This window comes from Enoplosus armatus, chromosome 13 (genome assembly GCF_043641665.1).
Source record: "Enoplosus armatus isolate fEnoArm2 chromosome 13, fEnoArm2.hap1, whole genome shotgun sequence".
NCBI classification, from domain to species: Eukaryota; Metazoa; Chordata; class Actinopteri; order Centrarchiformes; family Enoplosidae; genus Enoplosus; species Enoplosus armatus.
The window spans coordinates 17,371,527-17,391,861 of NC_092192.1; the positions used below are offsets into that span (position 1 = coordinate 17,371,527).

A 20,335-nucleotide genomic window follows, 5' to 3' on the forward strand; every position below is an offset into this window, starting at 1 on the left:
ATGTACTAATTTATAAAAACTTTCAATACTAAAATACTAATAAGTACTAGAAGCATGAAGCCAAAATAAAAGCAAAGATTGTTGCCATCTGACTAACTTCGGAGCACAGTGTATACTGATCTCTTTATCCCTCCAGCAGGTCTCAAGTTCAGTTCACGTTTTGACCACAGTGTATGTGATGTCCCAACAAGTTCGGTAATAAAGTTTCACCTGTCTCTTGGTTCTAGGTTCACTAAGGCCTTCTTAAAGGCAGGCTGGGCCATTAAGGACCATGCTGGCTGTACACTCACCCATCACATTCCTTCTCATCAGCCTGCTCTGTGTCAACCGGCTACAGCAGAGCCTCGCCATGGACGCTTTATCAGGTGAGAACCTCCACACACACGACGTAGCAATGTCAAGACTGCACTTTCTTTATGTGTTGTTGTATTCATGTGTTGTTTGGTGTCCACTTACAAGAGCAGTCTGCACACTGCAGACTATTCAAAAGGCTGTCAGGGTTTAGGGATGTTCATTAATACAATAAGGTGGAATAACTTTCAGGCGATATGTATAGTTTTCCCCATAAAGTGGGAAATGATATTATAAAGAGGACCCACTCCCTTACTGGTAATATGGCAGCCGTTCTGAAGTCTAGAGACTTTTCAAGGTGCCACTCAGATGCCAGATTTGGGTCTGTGTGGATGAGAGAAGAATGAAGAAAGAAGACTAAATTTACCAATACTAGTGTAACGGAACTTCAGCACCTTGTAGGTGCAGTTATGCTGTCCTCTTGTGGCTGAAAACTTTTAAGACACAGAACTCAGGATATGTATTTATTTATTTTTTGTGAAATGTCCCTGAAACAGGGAACCCCCAACTTGCTTTTAGCCTTTAGTTGAGCTCAATGTTTTTTGATTTTACCTACCTTCATTTCCCTTCTTTCAGTGTTACAGTAATGTGTATGATGATAAATAATTTCCAAGGGTGATCATTTGAGAGGAAGTTTTGTTGTTCAAGAGGTCCAATATCTCTCATTTGATACGACGATTAACAACATAAAGTAGCATGTTTGGTTTTAAACTAAATGATTAACTTCCATATAGACACAGTCACAGTCTTAGCTTTGTTTAAGAACTTCTGAAATGTTTACCTTTGCAACTATACAAACTTGTTGTACATTTTGGGCATTCCACCGGACATATTGATAATCAGTACAGTTATTATTTCATAGTTCTACGTGGCTTTTAAAACCTACACTCCAACCTGATAATAAGAAAGTTAGATACGTGCCTTTGTTAGCTTATTGGCTTTAAATCCAATGGCGTGATGAAGTGGTGGCGCCCTCTAGTGGAATATTTTTAGACAATATCCATGACTATAGGCCATAGTCACAGCCAAGCACCCAGTCAGTGTGTAAAATGTGGGTAAATTAAAATGAAAACTTTATGGTTGGTGCATGCAAGCATTTGATTTATGAATATTATCGATATCTCACATCTTTCAGATTGTGTTAATCAGTGTTATAACACTTTGAGTACTCTAAACTGTGCAAAAGGTTTATTGGTTGCTCAGCTAAATTTCCATTTGCAGTCTGTAGTTTGTTGCATTAGATTAGATTAGATTAGTTTCTGCTTACACAGAAGATATCATATTCCTTCTGCGACCAAGACGTTAATGCGTTACGTACATACACTTCACCTTCCTGTGACTGCATGATTAAATTTGATTACACCTCACGGTGTCGGCGCTCCTAGAATGTGCTTCCAGAGCAAAATGTATTCATCTAGTGGCAAGGGAAATCTCTCTTTGCCTTCATGTATTTATAAAACAACTGCAAACTAACTTTAACTCGACGAGTCAACATCTGAATCAAATTTAAATTTAGTTTTTTTTACAATGTCAAATAAAGTTAATAAAAGCTCTTTGTTGACACAAAGGGTAGTCATACGCTGGAAAGTAATAGAATGTGTCCAGGCAGCTTATGTAAATAGTAATGTCATTGTGACTGCTGCGGTTTTTGCAACAATTTTCAGCATCTGTAGGAATCCTGTATTTCAAACAAACAAAATGACATAAAAGTATCTGCTTGCAGGACATGGGTGCATTGTTTTTTCTCCTTTTTTTTGTTTATTTATTTATTTTTTTGATTACTCTATTCCACCACTCTCTTGATACTGAACACAGTTGCAAAAAAATAATAAATAAATAAAAGAAGAATCCTGGAAAACTTTCTTCTTTTGTCTTAGTGGTTTAAAACTGTAAAGTAAAGAAACTAAGCTATAAATCTGCCAATCCAACAAGAAACATTGAACCTAATAGTCGTATAGGGAGGTTACCATACAAGCAAGCCTGTTGTAGCCTATTCTTCCGCATGGCTGCCCCTTTAAAAGTTCCACAACATTGATCTATCAGTGAGATTTAGTTTGCTACAAAGAGACGTCCATGTTGGACATGGACATTTTGTTTTCTTTTTAATGGTATTACCCACTGTCATTCCCATGCAAACAGATACAGATAAACACAGAGGGATCCGTGAGGTCATCACCCAAACACCTGCATCTGGACCAGCATCTGAACAAGACAACGGCTTTGGATACAAAGGTACGGTCCAGGTGCTAAATGTGATTTTGCAATTCCAGTTGAAAAGAAACAATAATCATATTTTCCTTTAACCAACCAATGAAGAGCTATCATGTAGAATCAAATCAAAGAATATACTTATTACTATATACATGTTACTTACAGCAGATGACTCAAAATAACGTAACTCTTTTATCCAGTGCCTACGCTTTCCTTGGTTTGATCTTGTAAAAGCAGTTTTAAAGAAACGTCTGAAATAAACCTTTACAAAGCCAGCAGTCAGTAAAGTGGTGCTCCAGGATGTGCTGATTCTGTGTTTGTCCTTTGAAAGATACGATGTTGAACCCAATTCCCAGGAAAAGGACTACGTTTCCTTTTGCTGACAAAGACTCTAATACCACTTAATGCCAGTTCAGCAGCTGTAGACCTTAAGTGCTGTGTCCAAAGCCAACACAGTTCAATCCCCTCTCCCTTTTGCTTTGACATTTTATGGTAAGGGCTCTGACATGGGATGTAGAGGGATAGAACAAAGCTAAACGTTTAGGAGTTCTTCCCTATAGCCTCTATGGTTTCAGAAGATGACAAAATCAGACTTATGTGCTGCACAGTCTTTGCTGACACCTGGGGAAAATTTAAGTTAACATGAAGAAGAAAATGAGATGCTCAAATAATGATGTTTTTGGCCTTTTATCTTTAATGGGCCCCATGCAAATGTTGTTTTTTCCTTTTACGGAATCTAAATTGGAGCTTTTACTGGCTTCCATCTGATGTAGTTTATGTGGAGCTAATGGTTGAAAGAAGGATTCTTTAGCTGTCTGTTTTCTCTCTCAAGATAAGAAGCCTATTTTTTTTTTCATACCTAAAATCTTTGTGGCCCAGCAGGGGGAAAAAAAAAAGATGACAGTGAGATTGTGAGAAGTTGAAAGGATGCCCAAGTCTTAACGACTGATAAGACCATCCGGCCGCCAGTTCGCCTATTCGGAGGGGGATTGAGAGACATGGGCTATTGCATCAGCTTTCCCCACTGTGTTGCGGATGGTGAACATGAAGGCTGCCTCTCATTTTTTGCTTCCACACTTTGTATGACCCTGAGCAACTGTAGTGATGTGCAGTGAGAGGTGCTGACAAATAGGCGAAGATATAAACAAGTGGAGGGAAATTAAAGAGGCAACGAGCTGTCACAGATAATGGGAAATAGGGAGAGTGGAGAATCAGCATGCAAAATAAAAGCCGGCATGTGGAAAATAATGTGGTGAAAGGCACAGCTAATGGCAGTGATGTGTTACATACGCAGCTATCCGTACGTAGATCCACACAGATCATAGAGTCCACTTGCCCGAGTCCTAAAAACCTGCATTTCACTCCCAAAAAAAACAGTCTGTATTTTTCATGGACAAAACAATCAACAGTCACTAATAGAGGACTAGCTGAGGCCAAGTTTGTTGCTCTGTAGAGATTCCAAATTATTTATTCCTTCATAAATATTTTTGGGATTTGGCTTTGTGCTTTTTGGAGATATTTTTTCCCCTGGCTCAGGACCAACTGGAGAGCCACTTTGGAGTGAAAGAAATAAATAAAAATAGGTCCCTCCGCTTGGCACTGTTTCCTTGAAATCCTTGCCATTTCATGTGCTGTGTTGCCATGAAGACGTGCATGTCTTTGTGTCCATTTTTCCCCATCTGTTCTTGGAAGTATTGGTGCTGGAGATGCTTTGGATTGTGACCAATTGTGAAATGCACGATATAATTCACAAACCCTGCATTTAGCTGCACTGCACCTGTTGTTATGTTGAGGCCACACGAGCATAAAGCGAGAGCTCCACTGTTGAACCTCTATCCTCTCGTTATTTGTGCTTCCGCCCGACTGTGATGACAGCTACTTTATTCCTGTCAGTGTTATGAAATGAGACTAATTGTGCAGTCATTACATGACCAAGACCATATTGTCCTCTAGAGTACTATGGTACTATTGCAATCATTCAGTCTCAGCCAAGAGAGCTGCCAGAGAGTCATATAGTGGGGAAAAGAACCACCATAGCAAGATGCAGCAAATAATTAAGGCTGAATAATAAGGGAAATGGCAAGAAATATAGCATATATACATTTCAGTGCCATTGTGTTGCTGCAAACATGTAGAATAGGGTATGGCATGGCAAGAGGGCAAAGACAGGAGAGTGGAAGGTGTTCTTAAATGGGGAAAAAAAATAGAGCGCATGTTTTATAAATGCAGACGTGCTCATGGTGGGACTGTAATTTCTCATATTTTACTGGTTGTTTACCAACTCAGCTTAGAGAACAGGCTCCATTCGGCAGAGCCACCAGTGGTCCACAATGGGCAATTAAAGGATTTGAGGCGAGAGGTCAGGGAGGGCTGGCTAAGTAAACTTTGTTCAGTCTAAATGTGACTTAAAAGACCAGAAGCGTCACTGTTTTTTTCTGTGGCATGTGAGCGAGACAGAGAGATTGAATTATGTCTAAATGCGTAATTACCGTCTCTTTTTCTTCTGTTACTAATTTTGGTTGGACATGTGAAGGAATTGTGTACGCTTTTTATAGTGGAAATTATGCATATTTTTGTAGTGTCATGCAGCCTGTCTGCTTATTCCACGGGGTGTTGGAGATCTCAGTGTGGAGAGGGCAGAATTAGAACGCAAGAAGGGTTTTAACCTTATTTCAAATCTAAAACTGAAGATGGAGAATTTGTAACCACAGTGGTTATGTTACTGAAGACATAGGGGATATGAACAGCCCAAATTGCTAAGTGGAAATCAATACAAAATGAAAAACAACATCTTAAATGAAACAATGAGCTTTTCCTATTACAATTGCCTCTCCAACAGACTGTGCTGCAGCCCTGCAGCCAGCAGAGGGAGTGCTGACCTGCTTAGACAACAAAAGACATTTCTGAGGTTCACCAGGTCGGAAATATACTGTGACTATGAACTGTAATGGATTCATCTTTCTCAATTCAAAATGTATGATGTTTAAGTAGAATTTCACTCCGGCTATGTGAGTATTACTTCAGCGTGTTTGATATCAAGACGTAAAATGTTAGGTGTTACATTTCTAATGCACTTAAAATGTCATTTTATTTCCCAGTGGTATGTTGAGGGGTCAGAGGGTGAAACCGTCATTGATTTTTATCACAGAAAGAAGAAGCACAATACTGTTGCTTCCACCGGGTGTGGATGAAGGCACATTTGACTGGCTCATTAAGAACACAGTATTATTTATATATATATATATATATATGTGTGTGTGTGTGTGTGTGTGTGTGTGCTGCCTGAGCTGATCTCTTTAGGTTTTAATAAGGACACAGTGCACGTCCCTCTGTCTTGATAGGAGGATAAAAATGCTATATAAATCATTCATCAAGGTCAAATGATGTTCACTTTCAACTGTAGACACACTTTAAAATATTAAGCACATTTTGGTTGGGGAATTCTGCAGCTCATAAAAGGCTCTTTTGAACATATGATGGACACTCAAGACAAAGCGTTTAATTGGTGCAGCCTGGATTCTCCTGCAAGCTGCTGCCATTCACAACAGTTTGAATGATGTGACTTGATCAGTTTATATTGTTCCAGTTTGCTGTAATGTATCAGGCTGCTGCAGGCTGGAGGCTTTTGTCAGAAGGGACGAGCCTGATGCAAGTGGAGCCTCGTGTTGTGAATGTATCCCTATGCGGTTAAATGGTTCCTGACTCGCAGGAATCTCCTCTGCACAACAGAAAAGCCTCTGACTGGGTAGGAAAACCAAACCATCACTGAGCGCAGAGACGCACGGCGCCTCGTCCAACCAGCGCCAGTCCCACGAAACCGGATCAAAACTACGCATTTAAACCATTAAAGTGAGCGCAACTGGACGCGTCCTCTCTTTGGATCCGCGCGTCCCCGTTGAGCCGCGGAAAAGCGTCTCCTGAAGTGGAACTAACGGCGTGTCCCATCACCGATGAATCCCGCGAAGTTATCAGCGTTTGGAAGTGAGGAGTCGTGCAGGAGCGGAGAGAATCCAAGCGGCGGTGAGTGGACTACTTCCCGAGTGGCCCGCGACGATGTCTCCGACTGACCGGAACTTTGATTTAAACAGAAACCCGCTCTCTGAGGAGCAGTTCTGAACATTGTTGTCTGCATTATTGCGGAGTTCAGGAACTCTCCTCCACCCGCCGCCGCCCCCCACCACCACCACCACCACTACCATCGGCTCTGCGGCAGAAGTTGTGATTTAGATGAAATAGACAACAAACAAAGAGCTTTCTAACTGGATTTACACCGTTTCCAGCTGCGCTTGAATGATGCCTGCCTGTCTGACGGGAATTTACTGTCTACTGGCATTTCTACAGATTTGTTCAGGTATGACTTGCTTAAATTATTAATACACAGTCCTTATTTGTTTTTTTTCGGGATGAGAAGTTTCAAAATGATAGCTAATGTGCTGCATGTGTATATAAAGAGGGTATATAAGAGTCATTTCAATAGCCATGTAGAACAGAGAGAGAAGTGAGAGAGGGGGATGAATTTGCTAAGTTTGATCCGACATGGCACCCTGCGGGTATCTCGGGTCACCGTTTCTCAGTGTAGCCAGCAGTGCCTGTATGTGGCCCCTGACCCATGCTGCTTGCAGCCTGGTTGCTGGAAGTGACCCGTCCATCTTTATGCCCCGCCACAGTCCAGTGAACCACAGCCCTTTACAAGCTGCTCTCATCACACCAGTGCAAACTAACTGCCACATTGAGAGTCCAAAGGGGACTGTCCCTCTGCACCAGTCAGACCAGTGAGGATGTGTTATTTCCAATGGACGGATGGGGAAAAAATGCATTGGTCATGCATGGTAGATTCAGTACTAGAGAATTTATTTTTTGACATCTATGTTGGGAAATCAGACATTGTCAAACATCATGCTCACTGGGTGAAATCTGAGGCAGAGACAGAGGGGGGAAAAAAAGGGTTTGCATTATACATGGTGTGTATCAGCCATAGGTGCTGTATTTCTGTTGGAGGGTCAAGGTTCATTGTGGGGAAAGCTAAACCAAGCATAACATTGATATAACACTGATTTTGCAGGTGGAGGTTGGGGTGTGCATCAGCAAAAAGAAAAAGTTTTTGTTGGAGTGCTGACAAAATTCTTAGTTCCCACTAGACTTCATTGGCTCGCTCGTATTTTTCTTTAGCCTTGATCACGGCTGATACTAGCCGCTGTGTCCCAGTCAAACACCTCTCAGGTGTATCCACTGAAGGAGCATCAGTGGACATTATCTCCTCCACCCACTAGGACTGAAAAGGCACACTAAAAGGCCTATTATGCGAAATAAAGTAGCATCAACTACAGTCACATAGACTAATAGCAGGTAGCTTCAGTCCAGATATTAGATCACATTTCTTACCTATTCACCTGCTGTTGGGCAAGAGCTGGTTGAACCTGGATGAGTTTTAGAGGTCTGAGGGGCTGTAGAGGAAGAGTTTAATCACAGGCCACCAAATATACATTAGGCTGAACACCAGGGACAGTGCACCTAGTAGAGAATCAGGACTAAATCCGAGTGGATTTTTGGCTAATGTAAAGCTTCAGCCTGAAGTAGGAAACAAACAAAAAAACACAAAACTATAATTTAATTATCTTTAGCTATATCATTTTTAGAAAGGATAATCTTACAAAATGTCAGTGCATCTCTTCTTGGAACCACAGGCAAAGACACATAATAAATCACAAATGTTCAAAATTTCAAGAATCCCTCAGATTCCCTGCTGGCGCCAGTCTTATTCACTCTGTAAGACAAAGACAGCTGTCAGTAACATTAGCAGTGGCCACAGACTGAAGAAAGAACAATATGTTTTCTGGACTCAAGCTTTCATAAGTGTCTGACACTGACTGATGGCTTTATTTAGTGCCGGACTTCCTTTCTTTGACAGTATACAGGCAGATGTTTGCTACCAAGAGAACTGAAATAATTTTGCCCTCTTCAGAATACATGTGGGTTAAACCTTATTCTTGAATGTGACACCTTCTGCAAAATTAACATATTATGATCTGTTATTTTAAGTTGTATTTATATAACACTTTCCAAACCAAAGATAATACACCAAATCCTCTCCCTAAGTTCTCTAACCAGAGCAGAAGCTGCACAATGTTAACATGTGGATATAGTGCAGCCTATTACCGACTCCTTCCTTAAATTTCAGTGGTGACTCAAAAAAGGAAAGACACTGAGGCTTGCCTATCCACATCTACAGCACACAAATGTGTATGACACCAATGTTCCAGTTCGTTGTCTCTAAATTTCCAGAACTTTCAAACTTCGTAACCATGCAATCCAGAGAGATTCAAGGGTAGGATGGAGATTTGAGCTTAAATCAGAGGTGTTGTCCTGTTGTATACTTCATAAGACCCATCAACATGTTGGGGATATTTTAATACAATTTTTTTCAGACTGCGAGCTGCCAACATAGACTTCAAGAGTCAATAAAAATAATTTAATTGCTCCTAACCATTGCTTTATGACATGAAACCCCTTGCTGGAAGCCCACACACTAAAGAGTATTTAATCAATGCTCTTGACCACTGAACAGCGGGAGCTTCTTTCATCTTTCTTTTTTGGCCAAAGGACTAGTGCAGTGGACCAGATTTCTGACAAATTGTCACTGAGCACTGCAGTTTTTAGCCAAAATATGTGAGTTGGAAGAGGTGATAAGATGTTTGAACCTGTGAGTGTATGGGTGTTTGTCACATTCCTAATCCACCATAGATTGCAGGGATTTTTAGACATTATAGCTGGGATGACTGCCAGGCTTCCTGTCCTTGAAAATGATCCATGCTTAACAAATTGCAATCAGAATGGTTACATGCTTTTCCACCCTCCTTTTGATCAATGTATACCAACTCACCCCCATGTATGGAAAATGGACAGTAAATAAAATCGAGCTCTTAAAGCTGGGCTGCTAAGTGACTTTATCGTACTCAGGAACCTGGAACTCCCCTTCGTTGAGTTTAATCTCTGCATAATAAATCTGCCAACGGTAATTGCATGATACATGATAATCTAAATGATGGCCATTAAAAGCATATGCTTGTGTCGAGATGGCTTTGTCCCTTTCATCCCGCAGATCTAAATTATGCGTCCCCAGAGTGATGCTGTGACTTGCCTCGCCATTCTACCTGCTTTGTTTGATGGTCTGTAAACACTGTCTAAAAGAGAAACCACGGGGAAAAAAAAAATGGCCCATCCTGTTATTCTTTGTTCTGATGGTTGTCTCACAATGTTCAGACAGAATACAGGATTTGAAAGTACAGTTAACCCTATCAGTTCCGCTGGGACTGATGAGGATTAATATCTTCATAGTAACTGTACTAGCTAAGCTAATAACTAGGCTAATTACTTTAGCAAATGGTTCTCTGAGGCTTATTTTACCTTTATAGACCCTCTCATCCATGTGTGGAGAAGTGAGTACAAGTGGGGCTCAGAGACCTGCAGAACACAGCCTAATTCCATCACTGGTGTGTGCAGCAACCCCATAGGGAACGGTTTGACTGAGACATCTGGCTGGCCTGCTGGAGTTAGTTGTGCACAGGTCAGAGTTCACGTGTACTTACTCATGCTGCTTTGGCGACTGACACTCGTGGCTGCAAGAGGTTGACTGTTGTGACCCAAAATGCTGCACGGCACTTGTTACAGAACGCTGGACTTTAAGTAATGATGGCTTGATTGGGGGAAGCTGGCCTGCTGTGTCGTCTCCTAAGCTAACAAGACTCCCTGCAGTCTTTGTGATGGTGACAGTGATGAGCTGAGACCCACTGCTAATGAACAGTCCTCGGCTATGGATGATGGGGCTGATAGGACATCTTTGGACACCGACGAGTATTCCTTTGTTTGTTGGATGAAATTGTCAAATTCCTTCCGTTCTTCCTTAGAAATAATGAGCTTGGAGACCAGTTTGGTTGGAAAGCATCATTAATGTTTGTTGGAACATTCCAACATGTGGGATAGGAATAAGAAATAGAGTTTAAAAAAAAATGTATTGAAGGTGTGGCCCCTCCCTTTTTCATTCATACTGACTGACTGAGAATCAGCTGAAGCTATTCTGTTTTTAAAGAAACACTTGCTAATTTAGCTTGTGTCTTTCATTCTTTGCTGCTGGCAGTGGCTCAGGCACTCCTTGCTTATTCAGCTTTGAATGGCTTTGAGGTTTTAAGCAGTTTATATTTTTCTCACCCGTCCTTGGGCTCCATCAGATTGGTTTGGTCTGAGGTTTCTATCTAGACTTCGTCGGCTGTTTTTGTGTTTATATGATGAAAGAGTTGAGTCAGACGAACACCTTAAATTACGTGTTCATTGTCAAACACAGAGTGTCCACAAGAGTCGGCCCATGTACAAATGAGGTCATGCCAAATGAACGTTGTTTGACACAGGTGTTTTTGAGGTCGTTATTACCTAAAAAAAATGCTCACGAGAACCACCAGGAACTGCTCTGGCAGAATAACTGAGACTGTATCTCTCTTGTCTCTCAAACCTCTGAAGACGTTGCTGCAATTGTTTGATTCTGACTGAATGTGCATAAATGCATACGTAATGGTGTTAGAGTAAGCTTGTTTTTAATGCGTGTTTTCGGATTGTGTGCTGAAAGCTGTGATTCATGATTGCCCCGCTTGTTTACTCACTGGTTTCCTGTGGCGCTGTGAAGCCAAACGTGTTTGCCAGCCCTGGGGAAGGGAAGCTACTGAGAGATATAACAAGTGCCTGCGGGCCTGGAGTTCACAGGTCATCACACCTTCACACCAGCACACACATACGCACACACTCCCACGCACACATACATGCACAACTCCTCATTGTGAGGAGGATCGATTACGATCTGTTTGCCCCACAAGGGTAGCAGGTTGCTTGCCTGAAGGATCCTCCCACACCCCTACTACTTCCTTCAACCTTTACTCATCTCTGTGAAGAAGAATCACAGCATAGTTCATTTGTTCAGTCGGTCAGCTATTTCAGTTTTTTACATTGGCAAGCTCTTATTGATGAACAATAATGTCTTCATTAGATGCAACAAAAAGTTAAACATGAATGAAAAAATATATAGTAATTAAATGCCAAAAATAACTTTTACAATGCAAGTGTAAAAGCCTGAAGCTGAGCATAAAGTTAAAATATTGAACATAAAGTTTCATGCTCACTGCCAGCTCAGTAATGCATTATTATGTGTTATTCAGGCTGATGCTTGTGTCTAAGTTTGTGTCACAGATCACATCATACTACTGTGAAAACTAAATGAAGGCTGCAGACTAACACAATGAATAAGTCTAATCTGGACCTAATATGGTTTTGCTAAATTATTTGTGACCTTAAGTTGATTTATTTTATCTTTTTAACATCTTGTGCTTGTCACCCCAATATGCTGCTTTCAATTCCTCACAAAAAAACGGTCAAGAGCACCCTGAATAGTGACGAGCTGATCTGGATAGACTAGCTTCTAAGCTCAGAAATTCCCGTGGGTTTGTGGTTTTCCCCAGGCTGTTTGTACTCCTTTGGCCTTTTGGCCTTTCCTGTTCTGAGGTCAGTGTCCAGCTATGGCTGTGTGCTGAGGCACTTTGGATAATTACTTCTGCACTCTATAGTTTTGAGAGTAATTGTGAAAACATCCCACACCTGAAGTGTGTGTTTATGAATCTGTCTCTCTGAAACAAAATGTTGTACCCATGTGACCCTACGACTTGTCCATCTGTGCTAGCAATGATTGAAGTGCTGCACTGGTTGAGTTGTGCTCTGCAGTATTCCTTGAGGATTTGGGCTTGAGAGGAATTGGGAGAATTATAATTTTGAAAGGCTTTAAAGGTCATAGTAATAGTATGACTTCAGAGATGCTTCTCAAGGTTACCTCTGTGTGAGTCATCTCCTCTCCAGCCAGGCGGATAATAATCAATAGAATCGATAAGCCAAGTCACTGGGAATTGATGCGTTCAGTTCAATTGGCCGTTAAAATAACGAATCAAGAAAACATTTTTGAAGCGTTCAACTGGTTTGATTGGTGATTTTATGACATTAGTTTGAAAGCCTAATATTTAAATGTATTCTGACAGCCTTTATCAGGACAAATCCAAACTGAACATAGTCCTTCACTTGGCCTATCAGATCCCTGTAAGCCTTCAGAGAGATGAAGAGAGCAGGTGGATCAGCAGTCCAGTATCATGCCCTCGGGACTGACCTTGTTATTACAGGGAGAGGACCTACCTAATGTTACCTTCATTAAGCAGAGGTTGACGGTGGAATGCAGCCTCTCAAAGCATTTTTACATACAGCCTCATTAGCTAATGGTCGATATTAGTATTATGTAGGCATCGCATGATGTTGCACACACTATGAATGAAGATGTAAAGGGAGATGTTGGCCAAGACAGATACCTGTAGTCTGTGAATATCAGTTTGGTGTATTCTTAGTATCTAAAGCTAATTTCTCTCGTTCAGCATGATGAACTGAAGAGAAATGTCAATCCTGTAAGAGATGTTGTGTTTAGTTTGTTTGACACGGGGATCAACAACATCTAACAAATAATGTGATATGTTCCAAGAGCTAAACCTACAGTATGTAACAAGATTATGATATGCGGTTATCTATTCCATTGTAATAATGGCCATGATTATAATATCTTAAGGTTTTTTGATTGTATTTAATCTACCATATCCAAGTGCTTTTATCATACTTTTGATGTCTCGCTGATCAGTTTATCATCTAACATTTTCCATCTGCTAATTCATATCTACGGTTTATGTAATTAAGTCTGTAGATTTTATGGTCAAAAAATAATAAAAAAATAAGGCATCTTGGATCCGGGCTGTACTTTCTTACAGTCCATTTCTCCCATGTCATGCTGGGTTACAATCAATGCGTCCTCATACCTGCCAATGACTCCCAAAAAGATGTAGCCAAAGGCCTTCTTTTAGAAGTCCATATAACTCGGGGTTGCAGAGTGGCGTGACAGCCGATGACATCTTATCATGTTTGATAATTGCCTCAGGTTAATGAGGGAGTAAGATGGAAATAAAGTGTGGACAGGGATAGTGTCGAGGTGTTAGAGAGAGGGAAGCACTGTGGTATCTGCAGTCTTTGGTGGCTATATGTTTTGAAATACAGTAATTAACTTGTGCACAGAATCTGTATGTTTGAACACAGAGTGGGAAAAAAAGGAAACTTCAGACAGTCATTAATCTCGCAGACATTTTGTTCCCGTAGCTTGTGATTTTCCACTTCAGTAAGAACTAAGGGAGCAGACTTACACTTTACATCCAATCAACCAAAGTACCTGCACTGTTCTGCTCACTTCAAACAGCTGCTTTATTATGACATGCAAGACTGGTATCAAGTGTGGACTGTAGCCAGGTTTTTAAAGCTGCTTTATTCCAAACAGTGTTGGTTTGGCCTTGAGAGTTAAGGCAAACTGTTGCCTTCGGCTGTTTTTCACAAATCATTACAATTACATTAAACCGTGTGGAACCTCTCTTCAACCAGCAGATCATCACAACATTTGCCAAGATTTAGATTTCCAGATTGAAGGCTTAGTTTTGCCGTCTTAAAGCAATTTATTAGAACACACAAAGTAACGGTTTACCTCAGAAACACAGTTAGTTTTGGTCATAATATTCATGAAAGCATAAAGAGACTTTTGGACTCATGCCCCCAATCCCAATCCACACAACATAGCAAACCAAGCTGGAAAGCTGGGCTTTAACCGTATGCCTTACGTCAACAACCAACCCCTGAGCCCCCTGCCAACATGTGTGATCAACAGCAGCACCGCCAATGGAGCCAAATAAAAAGCTGTTCACACAGATAAATTCTCTATTTACTACCAGATGAGCAGTTTTAATCACCTTCTAAAAGTCAGTTGGAAAAAGCTTATGGAAGGGTAAGCTTTTAACTTTTCATAGAAAAAAGGATTGAAGTCTGTTCATGAACACTTCAGTCCTTCACAGCAAAAAACGGAGTGAAAAGCAATTTGTCAGGAACACAGTTGAAATGATTTCGGCCCAGTGGACGTGATTGACACGAGCAGGTTTGCTGTGAAAAAAAGAGGTCAGGATATTGTGGAGTTCCAGGAGCTGGTTCTCATCCACGCTAAACTCTGACTTCTTGACTGCTCCCCCTGCGGTGCTTCATCGCCACTTGTAGCACTTCTGCTCCCTGCAGGTCTTGTTGATAGACTAGTGTCTGAAAAAATATACGCACACTGTGTAATAATGGGATATCCCCTTATACACTGCATGTATGAATGAAGCTCTTGACGTTATGTATTAATTTGGTGATTCATATTCCCATCCTCAATTTAAGACATTAATCTTTCGAATAGGTAATGTCAAGAGGTACATTTCTATTTGTTTTGTGGCCACTGCGTGCTGCAACTCAACTAGCAGATTGCACTATCAATAAAAAATATGTATGGTTATGTTTTGTAAGCACAGATAAAGGCCTATGATATTTCTTTTCATGTTCAAAACGATCTTATATTGAAAATGAGGACTGTATTTTCACCAAGGTAATAATGTGGTACCAGCAGCACCACCAGCAGCACCACCAGCGGCAGCAGCAGCAGCTGTGTTTTGATAAGATTTGCATTTGGTTTCTTGGCTTGACTGCTGCCAATGTGTCAGACACCCGTTGCTGTTTTTGAAACAGTCAGACTGCTGCCTCAGGATTTGAAACCATTTTGAGAAACAACAAACTTTCTTTATAAGCAATGTCGGGTTAGTGTGTAAAATAGTGAAAAAAACACAAGTAACATGCCACACTTTTAATAAATCTATCTTATGGTTAATACATTTTGTTACTTAATAATCAGAGAGTCTGATTGAGCTTGATTGCAAGGGAACGCAGTTAGACACCAAAAGAAGAAGTCAGTCAGACTACCTCTGATGTGGACAGAGAGGCACGTGTATGTGCATTTGTAAATATTCTTTATCCTGCAGAAAGTCTTTGTGCACAGATATATCCAAGAAGCACACGGAAGTGAAACAGCTCAGATGGCTGGACATCAGTATCACAAGAGGGCGGGATGTGCTTGGCAGTCAGCATTTCGCTTCCTTTGTTTTTACTTTGGGCAGGGTATGCTATGCTAAGCTAATATCCCATGGCTCCAGCTCCATACTTGATAGTGAATGGTATCAATCTTCTCATTGAACCCTCAGTGTCAAACTATTCCTTGCAAGTCAGATGTAAATGTAGTCCAACTAGAAGGGTATTAATAGCGTTGAACCAGTATTTGCCTATTCTCACATAGTGGGGGTGAATTGTAGCGCTAAGTGAGAACCATCTTCCTCTTCAACTACACAGGTTATTAACAATGCCAGCGCTAACCTATAATCTCCTGTGGCTGAATGTACCCTCTTATTAATGTCCTCTTGGACTATTCAGCTAATGCTATGATTGCTTTTAGTGTCAACACAGTCCAAAAACATCCAGGGCTGTGGCCACTCATTCTGCCTCTTCATTACAGAAGCAGTAACTGAGAGGCAAATCTGAGCTTGTTTCTGTCTCTGAATTCCTGTGCCTGTTAATATTGAGATATTGTCAAACACAGTACGTGTGTGTGTCTGTGTCTGCATGCATGCCTGTCTGAAGTGGGACTTCGGTAACCAGAATAAGTCCTGTGTGTGGGCTTCAGTTTTGTAGATGAGTTTGGTGCTCACGGCAAAGTCTCTCTCCCTTCACAGTGTGACAGTCCGTTCACATCTGGGCTGCCACTACCAGGGGCGCAATTAAGACTGAAAATAAATGTAGGTCATGCAGACATGCACTTTGTGACATGCAATGACACAGCATGAAGCTAATGTAATATTAATGTATTAATTCAGTTGGTGTAGCAGAAAACGTTTTAAGTGACAGTTTTACAAGCTACAAGCCTCAAGGAAACATGATAAACTACAGATGCTCAAACATCAGTACATCATGCCGTCTGCAGAATACACTAACTTTTAACTGATGAGGATAAGGCAGCTGTATCAAATTAATAACATTAATTAAGAGTGGATGTTTTTTCTTTGATAATAATAATAAACTGCCTCTATGCGACTTCAGTGTCTGTCTATATTCATGGGAAGTTTGACTTTCGAGCTCTGCGTGAGTGATAATCAATGGCCTGTACAGCCACTTTACTTTCCACTGAACATTTAATGGAGTGAGGATAAGCCTCTCAGATGGGCTGCTGGCCTTTCCAGGCAGTTGTGCTCCTATGGTGTTTCTCATCACAAATACAGGAGGTAAGCTGCTTGCCCCTCGGCTTAACTGTTCATATGTCAAAGCAATATACGGTATATAGTCAGTATATAGACAGCAAAACGTGTAGAGTATGCTGACAATATCTGACATAATTAGGTATTACCAGTAAACAGTATTAGCATAGCTGGGAATATGCCATGCGCACTTGACCAGCAGTTCAGTTTAATGTCATGTGTGAGCGAAACAAAACATTCCAACGAACTAAAGCAACAAAAGGTCATTGGATTCTTACAAATTACAGGAATATAAGATGAAATATGGCGTATGTTTGGCCCTCTATGTTTGCTTTTGGTTTGACCAGTGCTTGTGTGTCATTGACAGCCTGATGGATTTATTCTCCTGGTGACCTAGTTCCTCCGATGTTTATCGTGTACCAGCAATGTTCTGGTTCGAGTCTGCCCCGAGGACTTCATTGCTTGTTACCTTCCCAGTGAGCATTTAACAGCTGGCAACCCAAAGTGGATTTTTGTTTTCTCAATATTGTATTATTGCACGCTAAAATGTAGCTCCCGATTTCATGAAACAAATACAGAAATAAGTAGGCTATTTGCACACAATTCTCAATGAGGGAGCTTCATAAAGTAATGTAATGTAAACGGTTAATCAATTATTCGATCGACAGATAAATAATTGTTAACAGTTTTGATAATGTATTAATCGTTTGAGTCAAAATGCATTCACTGTTTCCGGCTTTTCAGAATGTGATGGTTAGATTTCCTCTTTTCTCTGTTTCATGTAATAGACATTAACAAGACATTAACTTGGGCTGCGGGAGATTGTAATGGACATTTTCTAGACTAAATTTATTAATTAATTGTAAAAATAATTGACAGATTACCTGATATTGAAAACAATCTATAGTTGTTGTTGTAATTCTTTCAAAATCTTTCTCTGCATCTTGTAATATGAATCCTTAAGCTGGTCGTGTGTTAAGCTTGCAGGCATGTTCCTCATGCATTTCCACTCAGTTGGTATCTTGCCCTGCACATCTGGGTGCTGCAGTTGGGAGGTGTTATCATGTCCATGACCTTGACTCTCCTCTCTGGAGAATGCTCCATTGTGCATCGTGTTGTTAGCTGGGTGGCAGATGAGAGAAAATCTGATTCACAGTATTGTAATCAAAGTTTTTCATGACTTCAGTGTAATTAAAATCACCCGTACAAATGCAATTTAAGGAGATCAAATGTGTCCGCACAATGTAAGCGAGTGTGGTTGCAGACACCTTGTCCTGGCCACACACAGCCATAGAAACACGCTCACATTCCTTCCCCCACACACTGGAGTGAATGACAGTGTTCAACGGCTCCACTTAATTGTAGTTTATACAGCCTGAGAAAGAATGTCTGGCATTTATTGGTTCCCTGTGTTTTACTTTACAAATGAATGAGTGTGTGTGTGTGTGTGTGTGTGTGTGTGTGTGTTTTGAATATGTGTCTCTAAGGGATGAGCAACACAAATTGTCAATTTTCCAATAAATCCGTTTTGTTTTTCTTTGTCAAAGGAATAATCTGATGTTTTGGGAAATACGTTTATTCGTTTTCAAGAGTTAGATGAAAAGATTGATACCACTCTCATATCTTTACCATACATATGAAGCTAGCTAAGTTAAACTTAGTACAAAGCCTGGAAACAGGAGGAAACAGCTAGCTTGGCTCTGTCCAAAGCACCAGCACCTCTGAAGCTCACTAATTAACATGCTGTATCTTCTTTGTTTAATTAAGTGTAAAAATGACAAGTTGTGGTTTAATGGGGGGTTGTGTACTGCATTATTTCTTGGCCAGGCACAGCTAAATTAAGCTGACTTTCTCCTGGCTCCAGCTTCATATTTAACTGAAAGGCAGGAAAGTGGTATCAATCTTCTCATCTGACTCTCAGCAAGAAAGCAAGTAAGCTTATATCCCAAATTGTCAAACTATTCCTTTAATGTAGAAATATAAAAGGTAATCTGTTTATGAGGCTTTTCGCTCAGAGTTTCAGTGCCATCATTAAAACCACTGTTTTAATGGTCATAACTGTGACCACCAAACAACAGCACATCTATCCTCAACCTTTGTAGCAACAAAAGCCTTTGTGCAGCCTTTCTTTTTTGATCTGTGGTCTGGCGTTATTCTTTTTCCTCTCTCCTCTCAAGTTATTAAACTGCAAGCAGAATAATAAGGGTATCCAAAGTGGACATTTATACTGATCATTTATGGATAATTCAGTCAGAGACACTTACGTCAAGGGATTTATAGCAAGCGGTTACAGTTAGATTTGGTGGAAAAGGCTCTGCTGTTTGAGGGAGCTCTCAATGAATCGGAGCAGCGCCGAGGATTCTCCTGAGGGAGATAATCCCTCTTAATAAACACACACATGAACATGAAATCTTAGTTAAATCAATAATACGCACTACCTCACGAGGAGGGGGTTGGGGTGGTGGAGGGAACAGTGTTGTTATCAGCAATCATCAGAGTAACAGTGATAAGTGTAAAGTTATAAGCTATGCTTCATTTGTCAAAGTTTATATGGACTCCACATTTCTAGTTAATTATGCTTCAAATTAGTAGTAGGTGAGCATGTGGATAGTTTTTAAGATAAGTATTACTTTGAGCATGATTTTGTCTTTTGTGCTTTTGTGTAACCTTTTATTATAGAGTAGGCACAGTTTTATAAAACAGGTCCCTGGTCTGTCTTGTAGCCCCTTTGATGTAACGCTGAATCCACATTAGTCAGAACTTGGCCTTAGAAGAGAGGATTTGTTGGATATTCTGCTGACATTTGTGCATAATCAGATGTGCTTAAAATACCAAAGGTGGTGATGTACAGCAAACACTTGCATAACCTCATCCACTTGTCACACTAATGCTTTGCTGCTGTGAGTTAAGTGTCACAGAGTCAGACGGCTGTCTGGGTCTGTGAAGTGTATTTTAGGATGGAAATGCTGACAGCACTCATTTCCTATTCAGACAGCATTCATTCGGCAATATAAAGTCATACTTAATCCACTATTTTTGTGTAATTGAGACTTGCACTGCATGCCAGGCCAAAGGTGGAGAGGTGCCAACATCCATCTGACATCCATCTTGCTTGCCGGTCTAATTCAAAATGACAATTTTCGTTTCTGATTACTAACTTAACATGAAACAACATAAGTAGTTTACTCAGTTCAGTTGAGGTTTTGGTTGTGGAGGCTCTTTAGTGCTCTGGTGGTCTTTTTGTTTCTCTGTGTAAGTTGTCATCTCTGTCACTCAAATGCTCTTTCAGCCTCTAAATCGTTCTTTTGTCTCACTTAGTTTTGCTCTATTGATGTCTGCCGTGTTGATCTGGCCTCGGATAGTTGTCTCTTTCGAACATGTGGTGTCATTTGACTTACAAGACTACTGCTGTGAACTCAGAAGCTTCTGGAAATCTCTGTCTTGCCATTAAAAGTGTAGACTTTGATCCACGTTCTAGCCCATGGGTCACAAAAAACAAAAAGAAGACTAAATTACTTTTTGAAACAAAGGGATTTCCTTAACAAGACATAGCTGTTCCGTTA

General features: G+C 40.6%; 1 protein-coding gene across 1 annotated transcript in view; it reads left to right on the forward strand.

Annotated features, from left to right (window-relative positions):
- Positions 1-271: 271 nt before the first annotated feature.
- LOC139295493 (roundabout homolog 1-like) overlaps positions 272-20,335 on the forward strand; it is an 81,530-nt gene continuing 61,466 nt past the window's right edge. Inside the window, exons 1-2 of the mRNA XM_070917688.1 lie at positions 272-365; positions 2,491-2,583. Of these exons, the coding sequence (XP_070773789.1) occupies positions 272-365; positions 2,491-2,583 (187 nt within the window). The remainder of the gene's footprint in view (positions 366-2,490; positions 2,584-20,335) is intronic.